The sequence below is a fragment of the Chironomus tepperi genome, unplaced genomic scaffold (assembly GCF_022539635.2).
Source record: "Chironomus tepperi strain 1889 unplaced genomic scaffold, CSIRO-AGI_Ctep_v1 contig_335, whole genome shotgun sequence".
Lineage (NCBI taxonomy): Eukaryota > Metazoa > Arthropoda > Insecta > Diptera > Chironomidae > Chironomus > Chironomus tepperi.
The window spans coordinates 2,505,658-2,528,357 of NW_027226457.1; the positions used below are offsets into that span (position 1 = coordinate 2,505,658).

The 22,700-nt window shown below is 30.4% G+C and overlaps 6 protein-coding genes and 1 pseudogene across 9 annotated transcripts in view; 5 read left to right on the forward strand and 2 right to left on the reverse strand.

Annotated features, from left to right (window-relative positions):
* The first annotated feature begins 155 nt into the window (after positions 1-155).
* On the forward strand, positions 156-1,397 carry Snap29 (Synaptosomal-associated protein 29kDa). 2 transcript variants are annotated; one of them, XM_070644024.1, is made up of 2 exons: positions 156-478; positions 551-1,397. In XM_070644024.1, the coding sequence occupies exon 2, from the start codon at positions 563-565 to the stop codon at positions 1,283-1,285; it is 723 nt and encodes a 240-aa protein (XP_070500125.1). In that variant the 5' UTR covers positions 156-478; positions 551-562; the 3' UTR covers positions 1,286-1,397. The 2 variants fall into 2 exon arrangements, with proteins under 2 accessions (XP_070500125.1, XP_070500124.1); XM_070644023.1 differs by having other exon boundaries at positions 545-1,396.
* Positions 1,398-1,816: 419 nt separating this feature from the next.
* LOC139093239 (zinc finger protein 436-like) lies at positions 1,817-3,858 on the forward strand (annotated as a pseudogene).
* On the reverse strand, positions 3,855-4,466 carry SNRPG (small nuclear ribonucleoprotein G). The gene is made up of 3 exons (XM_070643888.1): positions 4,255-4,466; positions 4,052-4,199; positions 3,855-3,986 (listed from the first exon to the last, which is right to left on the reverse strand). The coding sequence occupies exons 1-3, from the start codon at positions 4,284-4,286 to the stop codon at positions 3,936-3,938; spliced, it is 231 nt and encodes a 76-aa protein (XP_070499989.1). The 5' UTR covers positions 4,287-4,466; the 3' UTR covers positions 3,855-3,935.
* A 227-nt stretch (positions 4,467-4,693) lies between these two features.
* Positions 4,694-6,217, forward strand: Rab4 (RAS oncogene family member Rab4). Its single transcript, XM_070643907.1, has 5 exons — positions 4,694-4,840; positions 4,910-4,990; positions 5,114-5,209; positions 5,271-5,335; positions 5,397-6,217. Exons 1-5 carry the CDS (start codon positions 4,825-4,827, stop codon positions 5,781-5,783), a joined length of 645 nt encoding a protein of 214 aa, XP_070500008.1. The 5' UTR covers positions 4,694-4,824; the 3' UTR covers positions 5,784-6,217.
* A 385-nt stretch (positions 6,218-6,602) lies between these two features.
* Positions 6,603-9,148, reverse strand: LBR (lamin B receptor). The gene is made up of 2 exons (XM_070643906.1): positions 7,427-9,148; positions 6,603-7,364 (listed from the first exon to the last, which is right to left on the reverse strand). The coding sequence occupies exons 1-2, from the start codon at positions 8,919-8,921 to the stop codon at positions 7,078-7,080; spliced, it is 1,782 nt and encodes a 593-aa protein (XP_070500007.1). The 5' UTR covers positions 8,922-9,148; the 3' UTR covers positions 6,603-7,077.
* A 301-nt stretch (positions 9,149-9,449) lies between these two features.
* Snp (Snipper) lies at positions 9,450-10,488 on the forward strand. Its single transcript, XM_070644109.1, has 3 exons — positions 9,450-9,578; positions 9,640-10,108; positions 10,167-10,488. Exons 1-3 carry the CDS (start codon positions 9,553-9,555, stop codon positions 10,446-10,448), a joined length of 777 nt encoding a protein of 258 aa, XP_070500210.1. The 5' UTR covers positions 9,450-9,552; the 3' UTR covers positions 10,449-10,488.
* Positions 10,489-10,649: 161 nt separating this feature from the next.
* LOC139093273 (uncharacterized) overlaps positions 10,650-22,700 on the forward strand; it is a 35,988-nt gene continuing 23,937 nt past the window's right edge. For 2 of the 3 annotated variants that reach the window (XM_070643954.1, XM_070643955.1), the window contains exon 1: positions 10,650-11,515. In XM_070643954.1, coding sequence (XP_070500055.1) covers positions 11,437-11,515 — 79 coding nt within the window. In that variant the 5' untranslated portion in view covers positions 10,650-11,436. The remainder of the gene's footprint in view (positions 11,516-22,700) is intronic. The other variant, XM_070643953.1, reaches the window with a different exon arrangement.

A 22,700-nucleotide genomic window follows, 5' to 3' on the forward strand; every position in this document is an offset into this window, starting at 1 on the left:
ATTAGTTAAGATCCAGTGAACATTGTATTCAGCTTAAATCATAAATTTCATGAAATTGAATCATTTATTAAAGGATTATCTTGTAAAAATTTGAAAATCCTAACGGTCATAAAAAATTTGAAAATTTTACTTGAATCTTCCTTGTTCACCAATACATTCAAAACAAATAATAATTTTTCTTGGTGCAATATTATTATTAATTTTCGTCATTTTCCTGACTTTGCGTAGAATAATAGACATAAAGGCATTTTCACCATAATAGTTATCATCAATAAAACAGAAGGAGTATAAAGATTTTATATAATAAGAGTAATTAGAGGAAAATTCGAGGAAATATTTCTTATCAAAAGTTGCAACATAAATTCAAGGATTTTATCAACAAATAAAGGCTAGAGATCCACAAAATAGAATAAAAGATCTGAAAATATCAGTAGAAACTTAGTAATAGTCAAACATTTAGCATTAAAAGGCGTAAAAGGTAAGTTATCAATTTAATGACTCATCCATATCAAAGTTATTAACTTATTACGTTCAATGTCATTAGTTACAGATTAAATAAATCATGTCAGGCCACCAGTATTTCTCAAATGGCAATAGCTTATTTAGTGATGATGTTGATGATGAAACATTCCTTAAAAATGCTCGTGTAAAACCAAAAGATGATTATTTAGAACAAAGACAATTGTATGAACAGAAGCGGAAGGAAATTGAAAATCGTACACTAGATTCCTCACAAAGAAGCATTGGATTGTTGAGGGAAACAGAGCAAGTTGGAATTGCAACAGCACAAGAATTGTTGAAACAGCGAGAGCAACTTGAAAATACAAGGGATCAATTAGACACAATTAATACAAGTTTAAAGTTCAGTCAGAGGCACTTGACGGGAATCAAGTCAATGTTTGGTGGACTTAAAAATTATCTCTCTGGAAAGTCTGAATTTGAACCATCCAAAATGTCTCCATCATCCTCAAATAGCTCATCTATTGCATCACCAACTGCTGACGAAAGATACAGCCAACATCCAACAACTCGTCTTCGTAATGATCCACAGATGCAACAAAAACAACAAATGGCTGGAAATGTAAATTTTAACCAACAGCTCGATCGAAATTTGGATGAAATGTGCGATAGTTTGTCACGTTTGAAAGGCTTAGCTATTGATCTAAATGGAGAAATCGATTCTCAAAACGACCTCATCGACCAAATCACGGACAAAACTGAGGATGTTGATATTAAAATTGGCAAGCAAAACCAACAAATGTTCAAAATTTTAGGCAAAAAGTAATTTTGTAATCGTTGTTAATCATCGGAAACTCGTATAATCATATTCCTGTGCACTACTTTATCAAAATTTATGTTATAATTCATAACTTACGAATAAATTTTTCCTTTATTTTCAATGCTTAAAATAACGGAAATTGAAAATTTAAATAGATTTTTGTATTTGTGAAAAATTTAAACTTTGAAAATACGTTGGAGCAAAAGTTATTTTTCAGGTTTTGTGCAAAGTTGCAGGATTTTCTGAAAATGTCATTGTTTAGATGATGATAATCTATAAGCATCTATAAGATTTGATGTATTATATTCCTTTAAAATCCAATAAAATTTTAAAACTGAGCAAAATTGGGCAACTGATTCAAGGCATGGAAACTTTGGAAAATATTATAAAATTATTAATTATCTATGATTTTATTTTACAAAAGATTGCAATTCGCTCCCACAAATCAGTAAATGCTCACACTTGTATCATTCATGATAATCTATGTAAAATAATCAGATTAAGCTTCATACCAAAAACAACATTGAGTGACCAAACCTTGAAATATTTATCAACAAAGTCGAACAAATTAAAATTAAAATTATGGAAACTAAAGTAACCGTTCAATTAGAGGAAGTGTCGATCGAGAAAGTGTGCAGGACATGTCTAAATACAGCAGGCGATGACACAATGATCTCCCTATATGAGAACTGCGACGAGGAACTGACGAACAAATTAAATTTTTTCGAATTAATTAACGAAACCTTTGGAAAAATTGTAAGAAACTTGATTAAATCAATTGAATTTATATAAGGAATTGTCTCCTTTTAGATGCCTTTTACACAGAATTTACCAAATCGTTTATGTAGTGAATGTCAAGCAATGATTCGAAGAGCTTTTGATTTTAAGAAGCAATGTATGAATTCAACACAGATATTAACGGAAGCGCTGGAAAGCGATGTTAACATCTCTGGATTAGAAGATAAATGTACACAAACAGAACAGCCACAGATCCAAATGCAATTTGATGATGAGAATTTCGATACAATCAATATACAGGAAGACGGAATGTTTGTGAATTCACAGACAAATCCATTGACTGTAATCCATCCAGTGATCTCACAAGAATCTATTCTACAGCTTAAAGTAGAAAATGATAATACTGAAAGCTGTATCGTTGACGAAGCCAACGATGAGGATATACAAAATAGATCTGGAGATGCAAAAGACGACTTTGAGTACGAAAATCCATTTAATGAGAGGGACACTGACGATGATGAGAATAAATTGAAGCAAAATTACCAGTGTGACAAATGTAACAAAACATTTACTAGATTAACTCATTTAAAGCGTCATCAATTGTCACATAATGAAAGTAAATCGCTGCAATGTACAGTATGCAGCAAAGGATTCACCAGATTAGATCACCTAAATCATCATATGCTCAGTAATCACTCAGAATCCAAACCATTTCATTGCGATGTACCTGACTGTAAAAAAGGATTCTTAAAAGAAGGTAAATGAGTCATTTTTGTTCCTGAAAGTTCAATTTTAACTATTTAATATTTTAGAGCACTTGAGGAAGCACATAGAGGCTAAACATAACGAAGAAATCAAGGAGAAAGAGATCTGTTCAATTTGTCACAAGACATTCTCGTCCAAAAAGTACCTTAAAACTCACATGAAAGTTCACAACATAGATAAAGCTAATGCGAAGAAAGGATCCACAAAACGAAAAACCTTTCCTTTGCTCAGAATGTGGACTAAGATTTGTTAGAAACGATTATTTAGTTATTCACATGCGACGTCACTTAGGATTGAAGCCATATAAATGCCGATTTTGTGACAAAGGTTTTCCAAGAGCCACCGATTTAACAGTGCATGAGAGATACCATACCAATGAAAAAACACATTTGTGCAATTTATGCGGAAAAGGATTTCAGAGAGCATATAATTTGCTCGTTCATATGCGTGTTCATACAGGTAAACTAGCAAATTTTTGTGTTTGAAAACCATACAAATTCATGTATAGAAAACATTTGTATGGTTTTGAACTTATTTTGAATTTTGTCCGTTAATAAAGCAAAATTTATTTAATTTTTAGGAGAAAAACCTTATTCATGCAGTTACTGTTCAAAATCATTTTCTCAAGGCAACGATCTCAAAGCTCACATAAGAAGGTAACAAAGATGTGTAATATGAACCATTAAATGTAATACAATGTCATTCATTTACAGACATACTGGCGAAAGATTCAAGTGTGATTTGTGTTCTGAAGGGTTTATTCAAGGATATCACCTCCGGAATCACAAGAAGACAGTACATGGAATAGACATCAAGTCTCACATTAGAAGAGTTGAAAAGTTTGTTAGTCCTGCAGACACAATGATCAAAGAGAATGAACAAGACATGATAGAAATGCCAACTATAGAACAAGACGTTAAGATAGAATCTGAGTATAATATAATTGACCAGAATTGACGAACAAATGTAATTTAATTAAGTTTCCTAAAGATTGCTACAACATAGTTAGAAAAACACTCATTATACCTAAAACTTTAGTCAAATGTAACTAATTAATAAAAACTACTCAAGATTTTACAAAAGAAAGAGAATTTGTTGATCTTTAATTAGGTAATTAAATTTTGTTTCTTAAGATACAGCTTTAAATTAAATTTTAAATCCGCTCCAGTGCCTCTACCATAATTATACTGTTTCCTCTGATGACCTGGAAATACACAAAATATACGATTAGATGAGATCCAGAAGATCCAGAATAGAGATTTTACATACCACCATTCCAATATCACTTTTCTTGCCATCTTTTGTGACTTCTTGTCCTTCATCCATCACAACATTCATGAATGGATCAAAACCTCTGAGAATTCCTTGAACACAACGTCCTCCATTTAATTTTAAGGATAGCTTTTTGTCCATATACCTAAACATACAATTTTGTTAGTAAAACGTTTTCAATACGTTACGAATTTACTTACTTTTTCAACTCTGGTGGATGTGCCTTCGACATGTTTGATATTTATGATTGTTTTTAGGTGATAAAATTGAGATTAAATGCTTGAATTAACTAAATATTTGGTAAAGTTTTATTTAAGCGGCGTTTTTGCTATTTTTTCACAATTTTTCGACTTTCGACGAGTTTTTAGCTGATTTTTCAGAAATATGTTGTTGTTGACTATATTCTGTCTAGCTTGATTGAACGAAAATTTAAGAACTTGATGCTTAAATCCCGGATTTAATTATTTTCCAAAAATTGAATTTTTCAGAATAAATTTATCAAACACTGAATTCAAATCGTAATAGGCCGTTAAATTTTATGTAAAATAACGATTTTCAAAAATTTGATTTTTGTGAGCAGAAGTGCGCATAAGCAGCATACATATGCATGGCTATGCTACTTAGTTTTTCGACGTTTATAAACAAAACACACGAAAAAAACATAAATTTTTATAAAAAATTAAAAAAGTCGTGTAAATTTAATTAAATTATTGTTTTTATATTAGAAATAGAGTTAATTATATTTTCTAAATTGTGCAACATCGATTAACATGTCCGAGTCATATGGTAAGATTATGCAAATTAAGATAATAAAAATCTCTTTGTTTTTAACAAAAAATTTCACTTTTTCTGCAGATTATCTTTTCAAATTTCTCATAATAGGAAGCGCGGGAAGTGGCAAATCCTGTATATTACATAATTTCATCGAGAATAAATGTAATTAAAAATATAAAATCATAATTTTAGTGACGAATTTTATCGATAAATGACGTCATTCCATAATTCATAAGTTTTCGATAATCTGATTATGTTATAATTATATTTCTGTTGTTATTTCAGTCAAAGAAGACTCAAGTCACACAATCGGTGTTGAGTTTGGCTCACGAGTGGTTAATGTGGGTGGAAAGACTATAAAACTACAGATTTGGGATACTGGTAAATGCATTTTAGTATTCTAGACTTTGACAAATGGCTTATCATTTATTGCGTATTACAGCTGGTCAGGAAAGATTCAGATCCGTAACAAGAAGTTACTATCGTGGAGCAGCTGGGGCATTATTGGTAAGAATTATAGTGAAATTAAAGTTATTAAGTAATAGTAACATGATATTCTACTATGCAGGTTTATGATGTCACGTCGCGAGACTCCTTTAACACATTATCAAATTGGCTTACAGATACAAGAAATCTTGCAAGCCCAAACATTATTATTATTTTAGTCGGCAACAAAAAGGATCTTGAAGAGCAACGAGAAGTGACTTTCCTTGAAGCCAGTAATTTTGCTCAAGAAAATGATCTGATCTTTTTGGAAACAAGTGCAAAGACGGGAGAGAATGTTGAGGAATCATTTTTAAAATGTGCAAAGACTATATTGGCTAAAATTGAAACTGGAGAAATTGACATTGAAAGTCCATCGTCAGGCATCCAGTTCAGTGATCAAGCTATTCGTAATAACATTCAAAATCGACAGAAAGCTAGTGCACCAGCATGTTCCAATTGTCGTCCTTAAGAGAAAAACTAAACGTCCATTCCTATCACCTATTATCATATTAAATTACAAGCATAACAATATGATAGTGTTATTACGTATTATGAATAACAACCCACTTATTTCCAATTAATTACCTTTATTCCCTAAATAGTGTCTTTTTAGCGTACTTTATATACAACAACAAAATTCTTGAATTGGTTTTAAGATGTGATTTTTTTTTTATTAATGAACTATTTGGTTGTATGCAAGACATGCATAAAAATGTGTACATATACACACGATTTGTCTGCAATTTAATAGAAATTTGTACTATTATTATTAATTTTGAGGTACATATAAAAATTGAGAGAACGAAGATTAGTAATTTATAAATGATCTGTTACAAAATTTTTAGTTCATGTTCATTTTCCTGACAAAATGAAGAATAAAGATTGATATTTTACAAGAATTGATGATTATTGGCATTTGGTGACTGCAGTCATGAAATAAATTATGAAAGCTTTACAATTGTTTTATAAAACCATACAACAGAAATCTTGTCCGAACCATACAACAGCAATATAATTGGAAAGTGAAACAAAGCTCTACAAATGTTTTCAAAAACCATACAATTCCAAAAATTTGTTCCATTGAAATTTGAAAATCAGAAATCCGTTAAACATTTAAATACTAAAAATCCGTTAAATTTGTAAAGCTTTCAAAATTTATCAAGATTCCATTCATTAAATGCCAATAGACTTTAATTCCTGTATATTTTATGTAGATTTAAAACACTCGTATTTTATTTACAATTTCTCGTCTTTATTTGTATTTACTATATCTATCACCAAACAATCGTCAATCAATTTACTTAATAGATAAAATATTTGAAGTTATTATACCCTAAAATATCAAAAAATTGATATTTCTTATATCCTTAAATTTAAACGAATTCATCTAAAATATCTTAAAAATATGTAGAAAATTGGGGTGATTTGTTTGTACTTAAAAGTTTGTCTTGTTATGTTAAAAATGGCGAAATTCCATATTGAGCAATTTTGTGTGGTTAGTTAATTATATACAAATCAGCCTTTGTCCGTAAAAAATAATAAAATAAGTAAATAGTCAAATTTCACACAACTTAAGATATGGCATTAAAATGAGATTGTGCAGTATATGCAAAAAAATATTTTGGAATTAAATTAAAAATTAACAACCTTCTTGAGGAGTTAAAGTTATTATCAATACATTGATAAATTGCTGAGAATTAAGCTCCTTAATTTCGGGATGCAATCCTCTTAAATCCACACATTATTGAAGTTAGTTTACAATTTTAATAGACTCTTGGCAGTAAGTTGTATTTAACAGCAGACGTGTATCGCTGCCATGAAGATTCATATTTAATAGCATTCTTTCGGTTAATTGAAATCGATCGATAAATGAGATAGGCGATGATTGTGAAGATTCCGAAAAATGATGAGCAGTCAAACTTTGGTGTTAGCAAGTTCAATAAAGCGAGATGAAGGAGAATTTCACCAAAAAGATTAGGTTGACGGATTCTTGACCACCATTTACCGATGATCAGACGATGATTTTGGAAGGTCGGTAATGTTGCGAGATCTACAAAATATTAATTATTTATTAGTACAAAACTCAAGACTTTAATTATTCATTAAACTCACCTTTAAACTTAGCGTCATTTGGATGTATGCGATATTCGTATTTAAGGCAATTGCTGCATCGTTTGATGACCAATCCAATAATGAAAATAACAGCAGCAAATGCAAGGACATAGCTATTGACAACAATGTTATTTGTGAATAAATAGCGAGGAATGAAGCAAATCAGGAATGGGAAGGTAGCATAACGTAACAAAACTTCTGCGCCTAAGCCTTCATCGTTCAATTGGAATGAGGTTGCTAAGTGATGCTCGAAAATCAATAAATCAAGTGCATATAAAATCAGCAATGACGATGCGACAAATCCAGCAAGATTATATTCTGAATTCTGGACGATAAATATGAAATTGTTGTAAGTCTGTTTAATAAGCTCATTGACTGGACTTCCTTCAATTGTAGTTTCGATTGCTGGAATTGTGACATTCTTATACAGATATGCGATGTTGATGACGAGAATGTAAATGATCGATTGGACATAAATAACTCTCTTGAGATCAACAAATCCAAAAGGTTTTGGATTCAATTCACGTCCAGCAACTAAATCGTTCCAGAATTTGCCACTATTTCCGTATGGATTGACTTCGGTGTTTGGCAAAATGCGGAAATTATATTTTTGGATAATGACCAAGAATACCGAGATCATTAAGCATTTTGCTATACTCAGGAACAAGAGACGATCAACATTGTTATAGACAGCAGTCAACGAATCAAGATTTTTGAATTCAAGAGCAAATAAAATGCCGGTTAATATAAAGGCCGCTAATGTTCCATTAAATTTATATTCCTTTTCAGAGTCAGGTAGCTTAACGAATCGTCCAACAGGTAATAATGATACTAAAACCGACAGTGAGTGAATCGCGACGCTAAATGAAAAGGCCTGAAGTGTTACAAAGTTTTCAATGTTTTTAAGTTCGGGGATGATTAATGAACATTTCCATCCAACTTTTGATGCCGTTGCTATGATTATGGGAAAAACTGCCAATAAAATTAGCAGTAGGAAGTTTACGAGTGGTTTCGTAAATATTCCCAAGTTCTGGAACTCAGTCTGCTGATTTGGAACTAATTCTACTTCCTCATCATTCTCATCACTATCCTCTTTTGTCAAGGAACTTGCCGTTCTGCTTACTGATCTTTTGATTTCCTCAGTAGTCGATGGTGTTGGAGTGTTTTTGTACATTATCGGACTTGTACGTTTTCGAAGTGTCGATAATCGCGTACTTCGTGCATTAATATTAGCTACCTCTTCATTATCAGCTGAATCTTCCAGCACTATCTTTTCTTTCTTTCCTGCACTTAATTTTTTTGGAGTGCTGGATTGGCTTGATGAGGATACTTCTTCAGGTTCCTTTTCAATTTTCCGTGTTGCCGTTCTGGTCTTTTTAATTGGCGCTGAATCACGTCCAGAAACTTCGACTCGTGCCGGTGATTTACTTCGTGTCCTACTACTTGGTGGGCTTCTTTCTCGTGCAGCTCTCGTTCTGCTTACTCTCTTTTCCATGCTTAATAAGTGTTTGTTGTCAAATTGCCTTAACGATTTTTTAAAATTTTGCGCGGAATTTTGTAAAATTCTATTTTTTCACTTTTAATCAAGTCTTATCTGTATTTCTTTATTCTTCACTTAATGCCCTATCAGTGTCACTTTGTTGTTATCACTTTAGCCCACCAGAACTGTCTGAATCATTTAAATAAATAATTTTTATAAAAACCGACGCGCTTTGAAAATGAGTTCGTTCAGTAAAATTTATCGATTTCAACGGTTTCTGAAACTTTTGAAAGATTTCGTTAAATCTGATGTATTTTTTTAACGAACATTTTGAATTTCTAAAGAACGTTATTTTTATGGTTGACATAAGATGAAATTCTACAGCATTTCTTTTATTATATCGAATAATATAACATAAAGTCTTAGTTAGCATGACTAAATCGTGGCAATTGAAAAATTGTTGAGCACTCAATTCCAATTAGATTAGAAACTTCTGTTGCAAATTACATGAGTTCAACGGTCGATTTAAATTTGAAAATTTTAGTTGAAACAAAAATAAATAAAAAATTGTTTCCTTTTACATTTTAAATAATTTTGTTGAATTAACAAGGATTTATTGTGATTCTAGTTGTTATTTAGGATTAAAATGGCAGATTTAAAGGAACTAACAGAGTAAGTCTTGATTAAACTATTGTAATTATCAAAATAATGATAAATTAATGAATCATTTTAGTGAAATCGAAGCTGTTGAAAAAATGATCAGCGAACAGCGAGAAAAGAATATGAGGAAGAAATTGAAAAAGAAGAAACTAAAGGAACATCCATATAAGTATATTCTATGCATAGATTTTGAAGCAACATGCTTTGACATCCCAACTCACAAGAAACGAAAAATCCAAGAGATCATTGAGTTTCCAGCTGTTTTGATTAATTTGGAAACAGGCGAAATTGAAGCTGAATTTCATCGATATGTTCGACCTGTTGAGATTCCTATACTTTCCGATTACTGTAAAAACTTAACAGGTATAACCCAAGAGCTTGTGGATGGTGCTAATATACTTTCAGAAGTTATGGAAGAATTTCGTGTGTGGGTGAAACAGACAATTAAGGATAAAGATCTCATAATGCCTAAAACAAGAAAATCAAACTTAGATGGTAATTGCTGTCTCATGACATGGACAAACTGGGATTTTTTGATTCAGGTATGTATTTTTCATTATGCTTATTAAAACATCCAGTAAGTTTAATGATAACTTCCAGTTAAGAAACGAGTGCAATAGAAAGCAGATCAAAAAGCCATCGATATTCAATCAATGGATGGATTTGAAGGAAATCTTCTTGGAAAAGACATTATACAAGGACTCATTTAGCTTCGGTGAAGCACTGGCTAATCAAGGAATCGAGTTTATCGGTCGACCCCATAGTGGCATTGATGATGCCAGAAATTGTGCATTTTTGGCTTACAAACTATACAAGGAAGGAACACATTTTCGTATTACTAAGGATATGAATCATTATTCTAACTTTAATCGTCCGTTTTGATTGAAATCAAAAATAAACTTAGTTTTGGAAGAAATTATAACATTTGGTTGCTTATTAATGCTGGATTGTGGAAGGTAACATTGAAATTTATTAAATAATCGTTGAATAATTTACAGGCTCAAACATTCAAATTTAGACAATAAGTTCAATAAATGTGATCCAGCAAGTTGTTCCATTTTCCACGTATTTCAAGTAAAAGCATTTCATATTCAACAAGCAATGCCAATTTCGACGATCGTCGTGTATGTGAGAGTGTTAAATGGAAATAACACAGCATTTTCTTGTGCTCAGCACAGTGAGTTTTACAATTTCAGTTCACGTTCAACTCGAGTCCACAGAAGAAGCAAGACAAATATTGCTCCGCGAATTATTTTTTATTTAATTCATTAGTGTTTGTGTAGACAACAAGCTATAAGAAAAAAATAAAAAAAAAATTTCTCTTCGAAAACGAAAGCATAAAGCAAAATATGAAAGAAAAAAAATCAATATTGTGCAATTGATAAGTGATATTTACAGTTCATAATATTTGATTTGGAACTACCGAAAAAAAAGTGCAAATCATAGCCGTTGAATTTAATTAAATAGAATTAAAAATATTTAAATAAGTGAAATAGCTTTAAATGCATTTTGACTGAGATTCTGTGTCTCTGTTGAAGCTGTAGAAGTAGAAAAAGTGGGAGAGCTTGCAATTTCTTTTACTTGTTTTGTGCACCTTAAGAAATCGTGATTGCATAAAAACACACAAATCAGTTGGAAAATAAATATTTATATGCACATATAAGAGGAAAAACACAATTTTTTTTATATGTGAAATAAATATAAATTAAATAAATACATGTGTTATAAATAAATCGAATTCGAAATGAGAGAAAATCAAACATAACACAAGAGGAAATTGTTAATTTCAACAACATAAAATCATCAAAAAAATCAAGAAAAGCAGGAAAAATCTTTCATATAAAAAAAATATAAAAATTTCTTAATTTACATGCATCACATAAATATGGCATCGTCAATGCATTTCGTATTAATCATATTATTAAATTTAGGATTAACACTACAACAAGGTAAATATATTACATATGAATTTAATTAATTTAACAGATTTGAGTCAGATATATTGTCGAGTACGGCAAATGATATTAATTTTAATGGATTAACATTTTTCTTTCTTACTGATCTTATTGCATAAGCAACCTTTTGTGCCTTCATTTTTGGTATGAACAGGTCATTTGTAATGTGATCTTTAATTTGACAAAAAAGATTCAATTTTAGTGCTGTGGTTCATTGTCAAGTGAATGAAAATGCTTGTTTGATGTATCTTAACTGGTTTTGCTAGACATTCGTTAAAAATGTCTAAAAATCCGTTAAAAAATTTGAATTTTTTGAAAGTTCTAAAAGTTTGCTTCAAAAAATTCAAAAAGCTCGGTAAAAATTCGTCAAGAATTCCAAAAAGTTCATTTTAAAAATTCAAAAAATCGTTAAATTTTGAAAAAGTTTCGTTAAAAACATCGAAAAATTATTTTTAAAACAAAATTCAAACTCAAAAAATCCGTTAATTTTTTTTTGAAAAAGCTTCGTTAAAAAAAATCAAAAACTGAATTTTCAATCAAAATTCAAATCCCAAAAGTCCGTTAAAACTTAAAATCAACTTTTCATCATAAATATGCCAATAACTCAAATCAAGTCACATTCAGGATGCAAAAATAAATTTTAATTAACTTTTCTGACGTAAATAATAACCTAATAAAGCAAGTCATTTAACACATAAATATGAACTAATTCATAAGCCAAGGTATTATACACAGACCTTCACGAAAATATAGAGAATTTCCCAACTTCTAATACCAAATAGAAAATTATTTATGAAATTGTCGAATTATGAGAAATCAATAGACGTAAGAAGTGCGTGCTCTGAATGCAATAATACATTCAAATATGCAACTATGACACCTTCAATAATGTGCTATATGAATCATATGTCCATCTATCTATCTGCCTGCCTGCCTCCTGCATGTGTGTGCATGGATATTTTTTACATCACATTCCGATATATAGTCTATTGAAACACTTTCAATTTTACATTTTTTTTTTCAATTCAAAAAATTGTGTTTTGTTTTCAAGGCTTTCCAGTCACCAATTCGAAGTCGATTATATTCATTGTTGTTGTTGTCTTGAAAATGCTATGCTGTTACGATTTTTTTCAATTCATTTCTTAGCGCTGTATCAACAGCTGGTTGGAATTTCGAGTCTATAAATAATTCTGGTTAGCTAGCCCACACATTAAATATTTTTTTATTTTATATTTATTGCTTTTCGTCATCGTAAATGCAATTTTGCTGTTTGGTTTGATAAAAATAACTAATGCACTTTTGTGGAGCTGCATACCACGATTTTTGCGCGGAATGAATGTGTCAATTTTTGTATGAGTGATCAATCTCAATGCTGGATCTTTGAATTATGATTTAATTTTTTATTTCATTCCATTTATGCAATATCCATGATAGGAAACATTGAACTTTTACATCAAACGATTTAGGTAGTCTGTGCATGAATTATATCGAGCTATGAAAGGGTCTTGATTTTAAAAAGCAACTTTTTTTCTTTTATGTCTCATATCTTTGACGTTTTATTGATGTATGGATTTAGTTCATGTATGTGTAGATTGCAAATCAGGTTGTAATGAGTCTGTCTTTTGATATCAAGTACATTCACTTTCAACTGGTGATTATTGCTTGATTTGCGGTTTCGATTGTGATTTAATGAGCTATTGAAGCTTTAGTGGTTTTTTAAAAATTTGAAACATTTATGCTAATCGAAAATTTGAAATTTTAAGGATTTTCAAAATTTTGAATTTTTAACGGTTTTCAGAAATTTAAATTTTTAACGGCTTTCAAAAATTTGAAATTTTTTGCCAAAATTCTACAAAATTCAAATTTTTTTAGACCGTTAGAACTTTATACTCAGAATTTTAAATTGCAAAAGCTTCCTCAATATTTTTTGATGCCAAAACTCCGATCACATAAGATGATCAGCAACAAATTTACGGAAATGACTTACATTCTTCAATTTTATTCTCGATTCTTTCGGTTCTTCCCTTTTCGCACTCATGTTAATAATAATTATATTTAGTCACTGCACTGGATTTTCCTCTCCTGTTCGGTCATCGAAATTTCTTACAGCAATTCCACATGTCGGTCATTGAACGACCAAAATATTCGCTCTGAGCATTTTCGATGGCATATTAATTGATTTAATATGGAGTACATTATTATAACAGCACATTATGAATTCGTATGGCTAATTATTGAAACATTAAGTACAGAAAAACAAATAAAGAAGAACTGATGAATTGATGGTCTGCAAAAAAATAAAATAAAATTCACAACAATGCGTTGTGCTTTCTAATTTCTACCATCTTAAATTGCAAATTCATAGCGATTGAATGTCTGTGATTGAAATTTTATATGTATGCTGCATATATACAATGAATTTTTCATTCCTCTATCTATCTCATTGCCATAATTATTGGAAAATTAGCATCATCTCATCTTATGTATTTTTGGGACCGATTAAGTGGATTTAAACCAACAATTTTGACATACGCACAGCTTACATTACAATAAGGAACAATAAAGCGCGACAATCGTAATTTATTGATGCTGATGAAATTGAATATGGTTTAATAACATCTTAATGTAATAGAAAATAATGTTTAATTTCGAACATTTGATCACGTTCCTTTGTCATAGACGATGGATGAGCTGAAAATTGAATAATTTCTTTGGCAAGGCACCTTCATCACGTTTGAATATTTTGCGGATTTCATCATTGAAGAGCACAAAATGAAAAATGAGACTTTGAATTCAGGTTTTTGACTTGTTTTCTTGCCGTGAATATTCTGCTATTAGACACATTTTTATGGCTGAATTTTTCTGCTGTCGATGATTGTTGACAAAATGGCAAGGATGAGTGGAAGATTTTTGCGGTGGACTGACATTTTTGAAATTTCTATGCTGCATTCTTTAAGATTATTAACTATTTTAACGATTTTAGACTAAACTGTGTATTCAAATCTCTTAAAAAGTGAATAACGGTCAAAAAATATTTAAATTGTGACAAAAAAGCCGGTAAAATTTGAATTCTTTGACGAAAAAGTCGTTGAAAGTTCAAATTTTTAACGAAGAAAATTCAAATTTAATTTGACCGTTAAAAATTCAAAATAATTTTGACAATTATTAAACTAATTTATTTCTCACTTCCTTCAATTATGCCTTATAAAAATTGTCAAACTTATGCCAATTCCTCAAAAATGCGTCCTCGTCATTCACCATTCGACCTTGCATAATTCCATCACTTACTCCTCGCAAAAAAAACCTTTTAATGTGTTAAATGACTGAAACTTCTTCGGCAGAGCACTCTATGACATTAAATCTAATACAGTGTAAATGTTTTCGAACAGTGACTGTCGATATTTAATACACACGCTTCTTTATGCTCTATAGATTTTTTTTTTATTTTTTATTCATTTGCACAGCTCATCGTCATTTGACATTTTAAGTCGCGAGTATAAGCATGAACGATATATCACATAATTAAATTGTGCGAATGCATTAAGCTATCGCCATATTGAGTTAATAGATTCTCGGTGAGGTATTTTCCCACCGAGTCGGCATCAAATGAATTTATTTCAAGTCTGAATAATTGCTATTTTTGTTTATGAGACTAATGTCCATGGATCCATAAATATCAATTTAGAAATAAATATAAATGAGATAATGAGTTAAAAAAAGAAGTGTCTAAAGTCAACGGTAATCATCTGAAATCCGCTCCAGTCAGAGACAAAAAGAAATTTCACTTTTTGTCTAAATATAATTTTCATTTTTTTACATTTGTTGTTGTTATGCTATTCAAAAAGTCTTTTTTTTTTTTTCGTCTGGAAGTAATAGTCTGTGAGATAAAAAGAAAAGAAGTCCGTTGAAAGTGAAAACTATGAGAGATTCCACAGCTATGTCATAATCATTAGACAATAAATAAGTTTAGGTACAAGAAATGTAAATTTATTAATTATCGTGGTCAAATAGAAAGATTGAATGTGACAGTACTTCCTCTGTGGGAGATACTTTGGGAATCTGTTGATCTTTTGTGCGTGTTTTAGGTATTTTTTTTTAATATTTAAATTTTTTGAGTAGTCCATTCAAAGCCTACTAATTGAAATTTTGTGAATGGTTGCTTAAATGATTACATATAAAATATTTTGTTTACTGAATTTTTCAAGGATTGCTTTGCGAAATACGCAAATTTCTTGTGCGCGTGAGTTTCACACGTTATGTACATTAATTTGGTAATTTTTTAAGTGTTTTTCAATTGTTTTTGGAAATTTCTGTTTAGGGTGTTTTGAAATTTTAAGTGTTTGGTCTGAATTCTTGAATGCTATATCCCGAAAATGGTAAATTATACATGAGGCTTGTGTAGTGCTCGAAGTCAACTTCAAGAGTCAAGCTAGCATCATGTCAACACAATGCAGCATTATTCGCTAAATCATTTAGAAATGAGGCTAGATAAGATCAAAGTTACCTTTTGTTTTCAAAATCGCAACATTTTTAAGATTATTCCAATTTTTCCTCATTATTTTGCCTAAATTAACAAATCTAAAGTCCATTTTTAATTAAAATTTTCGACATTAAATTAGTTATCACCCATTAGTTAATAAAACAACATTTGTATATTTACTCATAATTCATAACAAGCATAATGAAAAACAAATAAATATAAATTAACATTATAGAAAATAAAAGTTTGAATTATAATGGATTTATTAGCTTAATCGAAAGTTTCATTTTAATTAACACGATTCAATTTCATTTCTTTTAAATAATTTTCTACAAGAAATTACACTATCATGGACATACATAAAAGTTTTTAGAAATTATGGAAGATGATATTTGAGTTTTTGACGTTTTTAATAATTTCTCTAAAAAAGGAAATTTCAATTTTGTCTGTCTGTCAATAATTTAACAAAGAGAATCAAGTGATCCACAGTTTTCAAATTTTTGAAATATTTTTCCGTTATTTTTTCAATTTTTCAAATTCAAATTTTTCACTGATCTTATTCTTTTCCAAAAAAAAATCCTACTTGATCAATTTATCAATTCAAAATAATTTTGACAGTTAAATTTCAAATATTTCATTTCCTCAAATTCAAATATTTTATTTCCGTTAAAATTGAATTCACTTTCATCAATGTTTACTTTGATCATTAATACATGCGTTGTAGTCAATTGACTATATCCATACCTGTCTATACGAGTTTTTAAATTGACTTGAAAATTAACTCTTTTTTTTTCTGCACACATTTAAAGCTGATTTTAGATACACCTGAAGATGACTTTTGAACACCTTTAAGGATGACTTTCGAGATGATTTTGTGTAAAATCTTGATAGTAATTAAGAAAAGATTTGAAACATGAAGTGACATTTGCCATTTAAACTTTTAAGCAAAATGTGACAGTATAGAGGAACTGATAGAGCGTTAGGTCTCATCAGAATATGACGTAAAGGTCACAAGTTCAAATCCTTCGACCAAAAATTTCAAATTTTAAATTTTTTAACAAGTCTTGCATACAGTGGCAAAGATTCACCGTGTAATAAAGTCAGTGAAATCTTAATCAGCAAGACAAGAGTAAAGTTGGTGTTCCATTTTCCGCCGTTTCATATAAACCTGATTTTCGAATATCTTAGTGTTTGAAAATTTCGCATTGTGCATTGGATCAACATATTAATAACTTTTTTGCTCTCTTTTGGGTCTCTCACTTTTGGTTACTACTTTTTGTTTGTTGACTGTGTGACAGTGAGATTGTGTGACTGAGGGGTTGCTTATAAATGGCTTCGTATATTAGAGAGTATGTTGTGTGCAGCTATGATTATCATAATTCACATGTAGCTGCGACGATGATTATTTAAAATCCTTTTTCATGATGGATAACGGGGAATGGAGGGATAGGAGTGTGTTCAAGGGGGAGGTGGGTAGTTTAGGGGTCAAACCCTCTTTTTTGGAAAAAGGCAATTTTCTAAGGTTTTCTTGGAAACATCCAAAATATCCTCCTTCCCACAAAGAATTTATGGCTATACCTCAGGGTCAGGGAGGGATGGAGTCAAGTCAATTCCATTCGTATATACACAACTTCCTATGTACTTCTGGATTATTTTCTAATTGAAAGGTCTTAAAGTCAACTTCGAGCTCTACCTAAATTAAGCAATTAAAGGCGTTTATGAATGCCCCTCTAGATATAGATAATATCACTCATTATAAGCGACATGCTGACGAACTTTAAACTCATTTTATTTTTTGTGGATCACCATAAGCACTTTTATTCAATTCAAGCTGTTGGAAACATGTCATTAACTATTGCACATTCTTGCTCTCGAAAAAAATAAAAACAGGCACACAATAGTCGTAAAACAATTTCATTCAAGTGCTCTCGTCTCACAGAATAAAGACAACCAAGAGATATCTGACATAATACACAAAAATACACAATTTTAAATGCACGATTCAATTGAAAAATATAAATTTGCAATTCAAGAAATTAAAACACATTTCATTGTTCATTTCGAGATCTTATTTTAATATATTTTTTTGAGGATTGGTCGTGAACATTCAGCATTTAACTACTATGTGTTTAGTAAGGAACTGGTAAAAATTTGTTTCTATTTATGGGGCGAATAAAGTTCAATTTTGTATTATATTGATTTATTTGAATCCAATTCGGCGTAAAATACCTAATGACTACAAATTAGGAGTTGAACTGAGGAATTTCCGATTTATTGATGCTGGTCTACTAGGAATTGATGATTTTTTGGGTAGATAATGATCATTAGAAGTGGGATATGTTGTCAAAACAGGCATTTATGAGTTAGTAAGAAGTTAATTGAGTTCTATAAAGTTCCGGGTTGAATACTGTTTTCTGTCGGCTTTGGGTCTGATCACACTTGATGCTGGATCTCTTCCAAGTTTGTTTAAGATTTGAACATCTCAAAAAAGGATTGTTTACAACTTTTTGTATGAAATTACATACTTCACAAGCAAATGTTTCTGGAAAACTCATCGAAAGTTCAACCTCTGTTGGAAGTGAATCCACATCTGGAACAGCATTATAGTTCAGATTATTACAGCGTAACAAATTCATTAGCCTTAAAATATATGAGCACATATTCATGCACTGAGATTCCATCAATTTATTCTTCCTTAAATGGCATCAAGAGGATCTTACGGTAAATTGTTATGAATATATTTTCTTAAAGGGCATCTCATGCTCATTTATTTATTTTTATACGCAATAAATAACAAAGTCATCGATCGGTCAGGAATAATTTTTTTTTGTTCAAACCACAAGAGGCATTGTCAGTAACAGTACAGAATTCTTAAGGAATAAATATTTAAAAACATGCAGAACTTAAAAGGTTAAAATATCATTCAAGGGAGAGGAATTGGATGTTGTGAAAGATTTTGCTTTTATGCTTGATTTTTTCTGAGTTGATGCTGGCATTTAAACTGTGATGGAATTCAGGATTTTTATTTTAAACGACTTTTTCAAATTTGAATTTTCAACGAAAATTTTAAGGCAAATTCAAAATTTACAAAACCGTTAAATTTTAAATTTTGAATATACGTTAAATTTGATATTACGTAAGTTCCAAAACTAACACTGCAGAGTTCCTTTTCACTGGAATTACAGTAAATTAAAGGAAGATGAATACTTTTATGGCAATATCACGTAAACAGAAAATCAATTACAGCCCATACACAGTTTACAAAACATGAAGAAGCAAAAAGCGCGAATTTCAATGTTTATTTTTAGCAATCCGTGAGATTTCATGTCTTTTAAGTAAGTAACTTGATGTCTATGTCTTCCTTAATGATCATTTTTACGAAATTCATTAAGTTATGTGAACTAAAGTTAATTTGACCCAATAAAATTGTGATTAAGAAGAGGTTCAGGCTTAAAAACTTAAAACGACATCGCCAAGAAAGAGAGAAAAAAGCAGAGACGATTACATCATAAGGTATACAGCAAATGATCATTAAAATGTCCCAGAATAATACAGAATGGTAGAAAGAGAGAAGAGGAACGGATGAACAATATGTTTGAATCTTTAGTGGTGCCACAAATTTGTGTGCGATTTTTTATGGGAATAACTAAGTGTGTATTAATCGCTACAGTGTGGGCGAATAGTTATGGACAATTGTTTCACCATTTCAGCATTTCTCACACTATTGTCTTACTGCACAAATAGATTGTTTCTTGTACTTTATACTACATATATTGAAAAAGTCGCTAAACTTTTCAAAATAGAAGGTGCCTCGTAAATAACTTCCAGTTAATTTAAGATAGATACAGTAACGATAGATTTTTCATGTTTCAGTACATATTTCGTTCCTATACATTGTACGATAAATCTGTCAGTTTGACTTGTTTTATTGTCAATAGTTTTCTACACTTTATTATGAACTCGTGTCTCTTGCATTTAAATTATGACGCTGACGAAATGGACGGAAGTCATTGCATGCTTTTTTCTGTTTCTGGACATTTGAGATTGTTTGTAATAAGTGAGAGAATCAGGCTACATTGATGTCAAACTCAACATTTGAAAATTCATAAACAAAGGAATTTTCAGAATATTTTTGTAAAATTTGTTATTCAAGACTTGGAATATGAAGCTTTGAACAGAGTCAACACACTCTTGCCACTTTTTTCTTTCAGTTTACATCCTTAAATCAAGGTTTGCATGTAAATTAAGATTGAAATTTCAAAACAAAACTCTGAAGTGGAGCAAATTTTTCTCAATTTAAATGCGTTTAATTGAATAAGCTGAGAATCTTGAAAACTCATTTACTTATTTCTAACAATAGCCACGAGAGCGAGAGAAGAAATAATAATAAAAAGGTATTTGCTTTAGTACTTGCATTCATTTCTTTATGTAACGAATGTTTATTAGATTGTGAAATAGGCAGAATATGCGATGAAATTTCGAGATAAAATTCTCTTAAAAAGCAATATAAAAGACAGAAGTGGAGAAAGAATCGACAAGAAAATTCTTTTACTTTACACGTGTGAAAAGGGCTGACCTTCGTTATGACTGCATGAGATTGCAATTTTTCTTAGACCTTACTTCGTATCGATAACTTTTTACCTTCTTGATGATGGCAGGCAATAAACTTACTTGTATTATAATTTATATAAAATAAAAGAATATTCTCTTCCTTTATTCTACATCAATGCATACCTATATCTCCCATATTATGACGCCAAAATAGCTTTCTGCATGTCTATAAATCATGTACACCGTCATGTAGCACTTTTCAGGTTTAACCGATTAAAAAACTTTTAACTTTATTATTGCTATTATTGTTATAGCTTGTATGCATAATACATAGACATTGCTAAATTTCCTTAAGTTATTTAATGTTCCGTCACAATATAGAAGCCATAAAGAAATGCAAAAAAGTCGTGATAATGGAATAAATCTTTAAAGAATCCGGAAATCGTATCACATTAAGGCATAGTTTAGTACAAAAGTGGAATATAAATAATCGGTTTGTTCTGTTGCTGGAGGGAAAATGTTTCTGAATTTTAGCTTGATGCATTTTCTGCTTCAAATTGTGTAAAGTTTAGAATAGTATCCTTTGCTTTTTAATATTTGCATCATTTTGATTCATTTTTGCATCATTTTTCGTAATTTTCAATTGTGATTCATACCCTTTGCATCAATTTTTGCATCCTTTTCATTTTTCTCTGTTCTGCATCAATTCCTTCGAATCAATTAAAGCACATTCTTGTGATTTACTGTTTACCTAATTAAAATTGACTATTTCAGTGCCAATTAAAACGGTTGTACCAATAATTATGGACATTCTATCGCCACTCCTTGTCATTGAAACAAAAATAAAAATAATTTCAAAGCCTACTCAAATAAATGCGTTTAATTAACAATCCGTTTACCGAATTTTCTTGCGCAAATTTATCTTAAATCTCAAAGAAAATTATTTAATTACACGTTTCGTTGTGGCTGTGTGTTGGAACCAGAAAAAAAGTGCGACTTTCTGTTTTTTGTATATTTTCTCTTCTTTAATATGCCGAAGAGAATTTGCATGGAAAATCGTCACTTAACAGTTCCATAGCGCTGATCAATGAAAATTCATCGGCAGTGCTGCCTGTTTAATCATTGAATCAATAAATTTCCTCTCAAATGACCTGCTGCTTATGCAAAGTTATTTATTTATGAATAAATATTTTTAGATGTGGATTGGTATGTGCTGAGTAATGGATATATAGAACAAGTTTAGACTGAATATTCTATTACATAACAACCTTTCAAGCTCTAATATTATTAAATTCACTCAAGTACAAAGCATTTTTGCTATGTGAAAGCTTAAATGCTCGTTTTCATTAATTCCATAAGATTATCCAAAATAATTGAGATGCATCGGGAATCAGGCTAGATGAAATACATAAAAGAGGCGTAAAATTTAATGCAGATTGATGCAATATAAAATTGAAAAATTGCACGAAAATATTTTAAATTGATGACATTAAAAATAAGCAACAACATCTAATTAAATTGTGCAACAATTTTGTGATCAACATTTTAAAATGTTTACATTAAGAGAGTGAGGAAGGGATGAATATTTGTTAAGCACATTAAGAGATTGTTGCAGAGAATTAATTTCTCCAGAGTTGGATGTTTTTTAACGGAATTTTTTTGAATTTTTGAAAGCCGTTGAATTTTGAATTTTTGAAAACCGTTAAATTTTGAATTTTTTGTGACCGTTAAATTTCATTTCAATGCTTTTCAATAGTTTAGCTTTATTAAAGATCTACTACATTGTATTGCTTTATGAATCTGAAAAGTTGAAGTCATATTAAGCAGAATTTAATGAAATTCAGTTGCAGATATTCCAAGAAGAGGAAGTAATTTCCTTAAATACCTTTTCAAGACACATCATTTACACATCCAAAATTATTCTAATCATCCAGCATCCCACACAAACATCAACTCTGACTTCCTTCATCTCCCACTAATCTTTTTTTAAACAAATTACAGTCATAGACATGCCTAAGCACCTTAAAAATTATTTAATATATTTTATTCAACTTTTTTTAGCCAGAAAATAATCTAATTTCACTGCTCATGGCTCTAAATTGAGGTGTGGATATTAATGAGAAAATGTAATTTCATGAAAAAAAGATT

Excerpts from the sequence above, each read along its gene's own strand:
- SNRPG (XM_070643888.1), bottom strand. The coding sequence starts at position 4,286 with ATGTCGAAGGCACATCCACCAGAGTTGAAAAA. Across the intron at positions 4,200-4,254 it reads CATCCACCAGAGTTGAAAAA|GTATATGGACAAAAAGCTAT; the intron begins GTAAGTAAATTC and ends TTGTATGTTTAG. Across the intron at positions 3,987-4,051 it reads AAAGTGATATTGGAATGGTG|GTCATCAGAGGAAACAGTAT; the intron begins GTATGTAAAATC and ends GTGTATTTCCAG.
- Rab4 (XM_070643907.1), top strand. Across the intron at positions 4,991-5,113 it reads TAATTTCATCGAGAATAAAT|TCAAAGAAGACTCAAGTCAC; the intron begins GTAATTAAAAAT and ends TTGTTATTTCAG. Across the intron at positions 5,336-5,396 it reads GAGCAGCTGGGGCATTATTG|GTTTATGATGTCACGTCGCG; the intron begins GTAAGAATTATA and ends TCTACTATGCAG.
- Snap29 (XM_070644024.1), top strand. The coding sequence starts at position 563 with ATGTCAGGCCACCAGTATTTCTCAAATGGCAATAGCTTATTTAGTGAT.
- LBR (XM_070643906.1), bottom strand. The coding sequence starts at position 8,921 with ATGGAAAAGAGAGTAAGCAGAACGAGAGCTGCACGAGAAAGAAGCCCA. Across the intron at positions 7,365-7,426 it reads AAATGACGCTAAGTTTAAAG|ATCTCGCAACATTACCGACC; the intron begins GTGAGTTTAATG and ends AATATTTTGTAG.
- Snp (XM_070644109.1), top strand. The coding sequence starts at position 9,553 with ATGGCAGATTTAAAGGAACTAACAGA. Across the intron at positions 9,579-9,639 it reads GATTTAAAGGAACTAACAGA|TGAAATCGAAGCTGTTGAAA; the intron begins GTAAGTCTTGAT and ends GAATCATTTTAG. Across the intron at positions 10,109-10,166 it reads ACTGGGATTTTTTGATTCAG|TTAAGAAACGAGTGCAATAG; the intron begins GTATGTATTTTT and ends GATAACTTCCAG.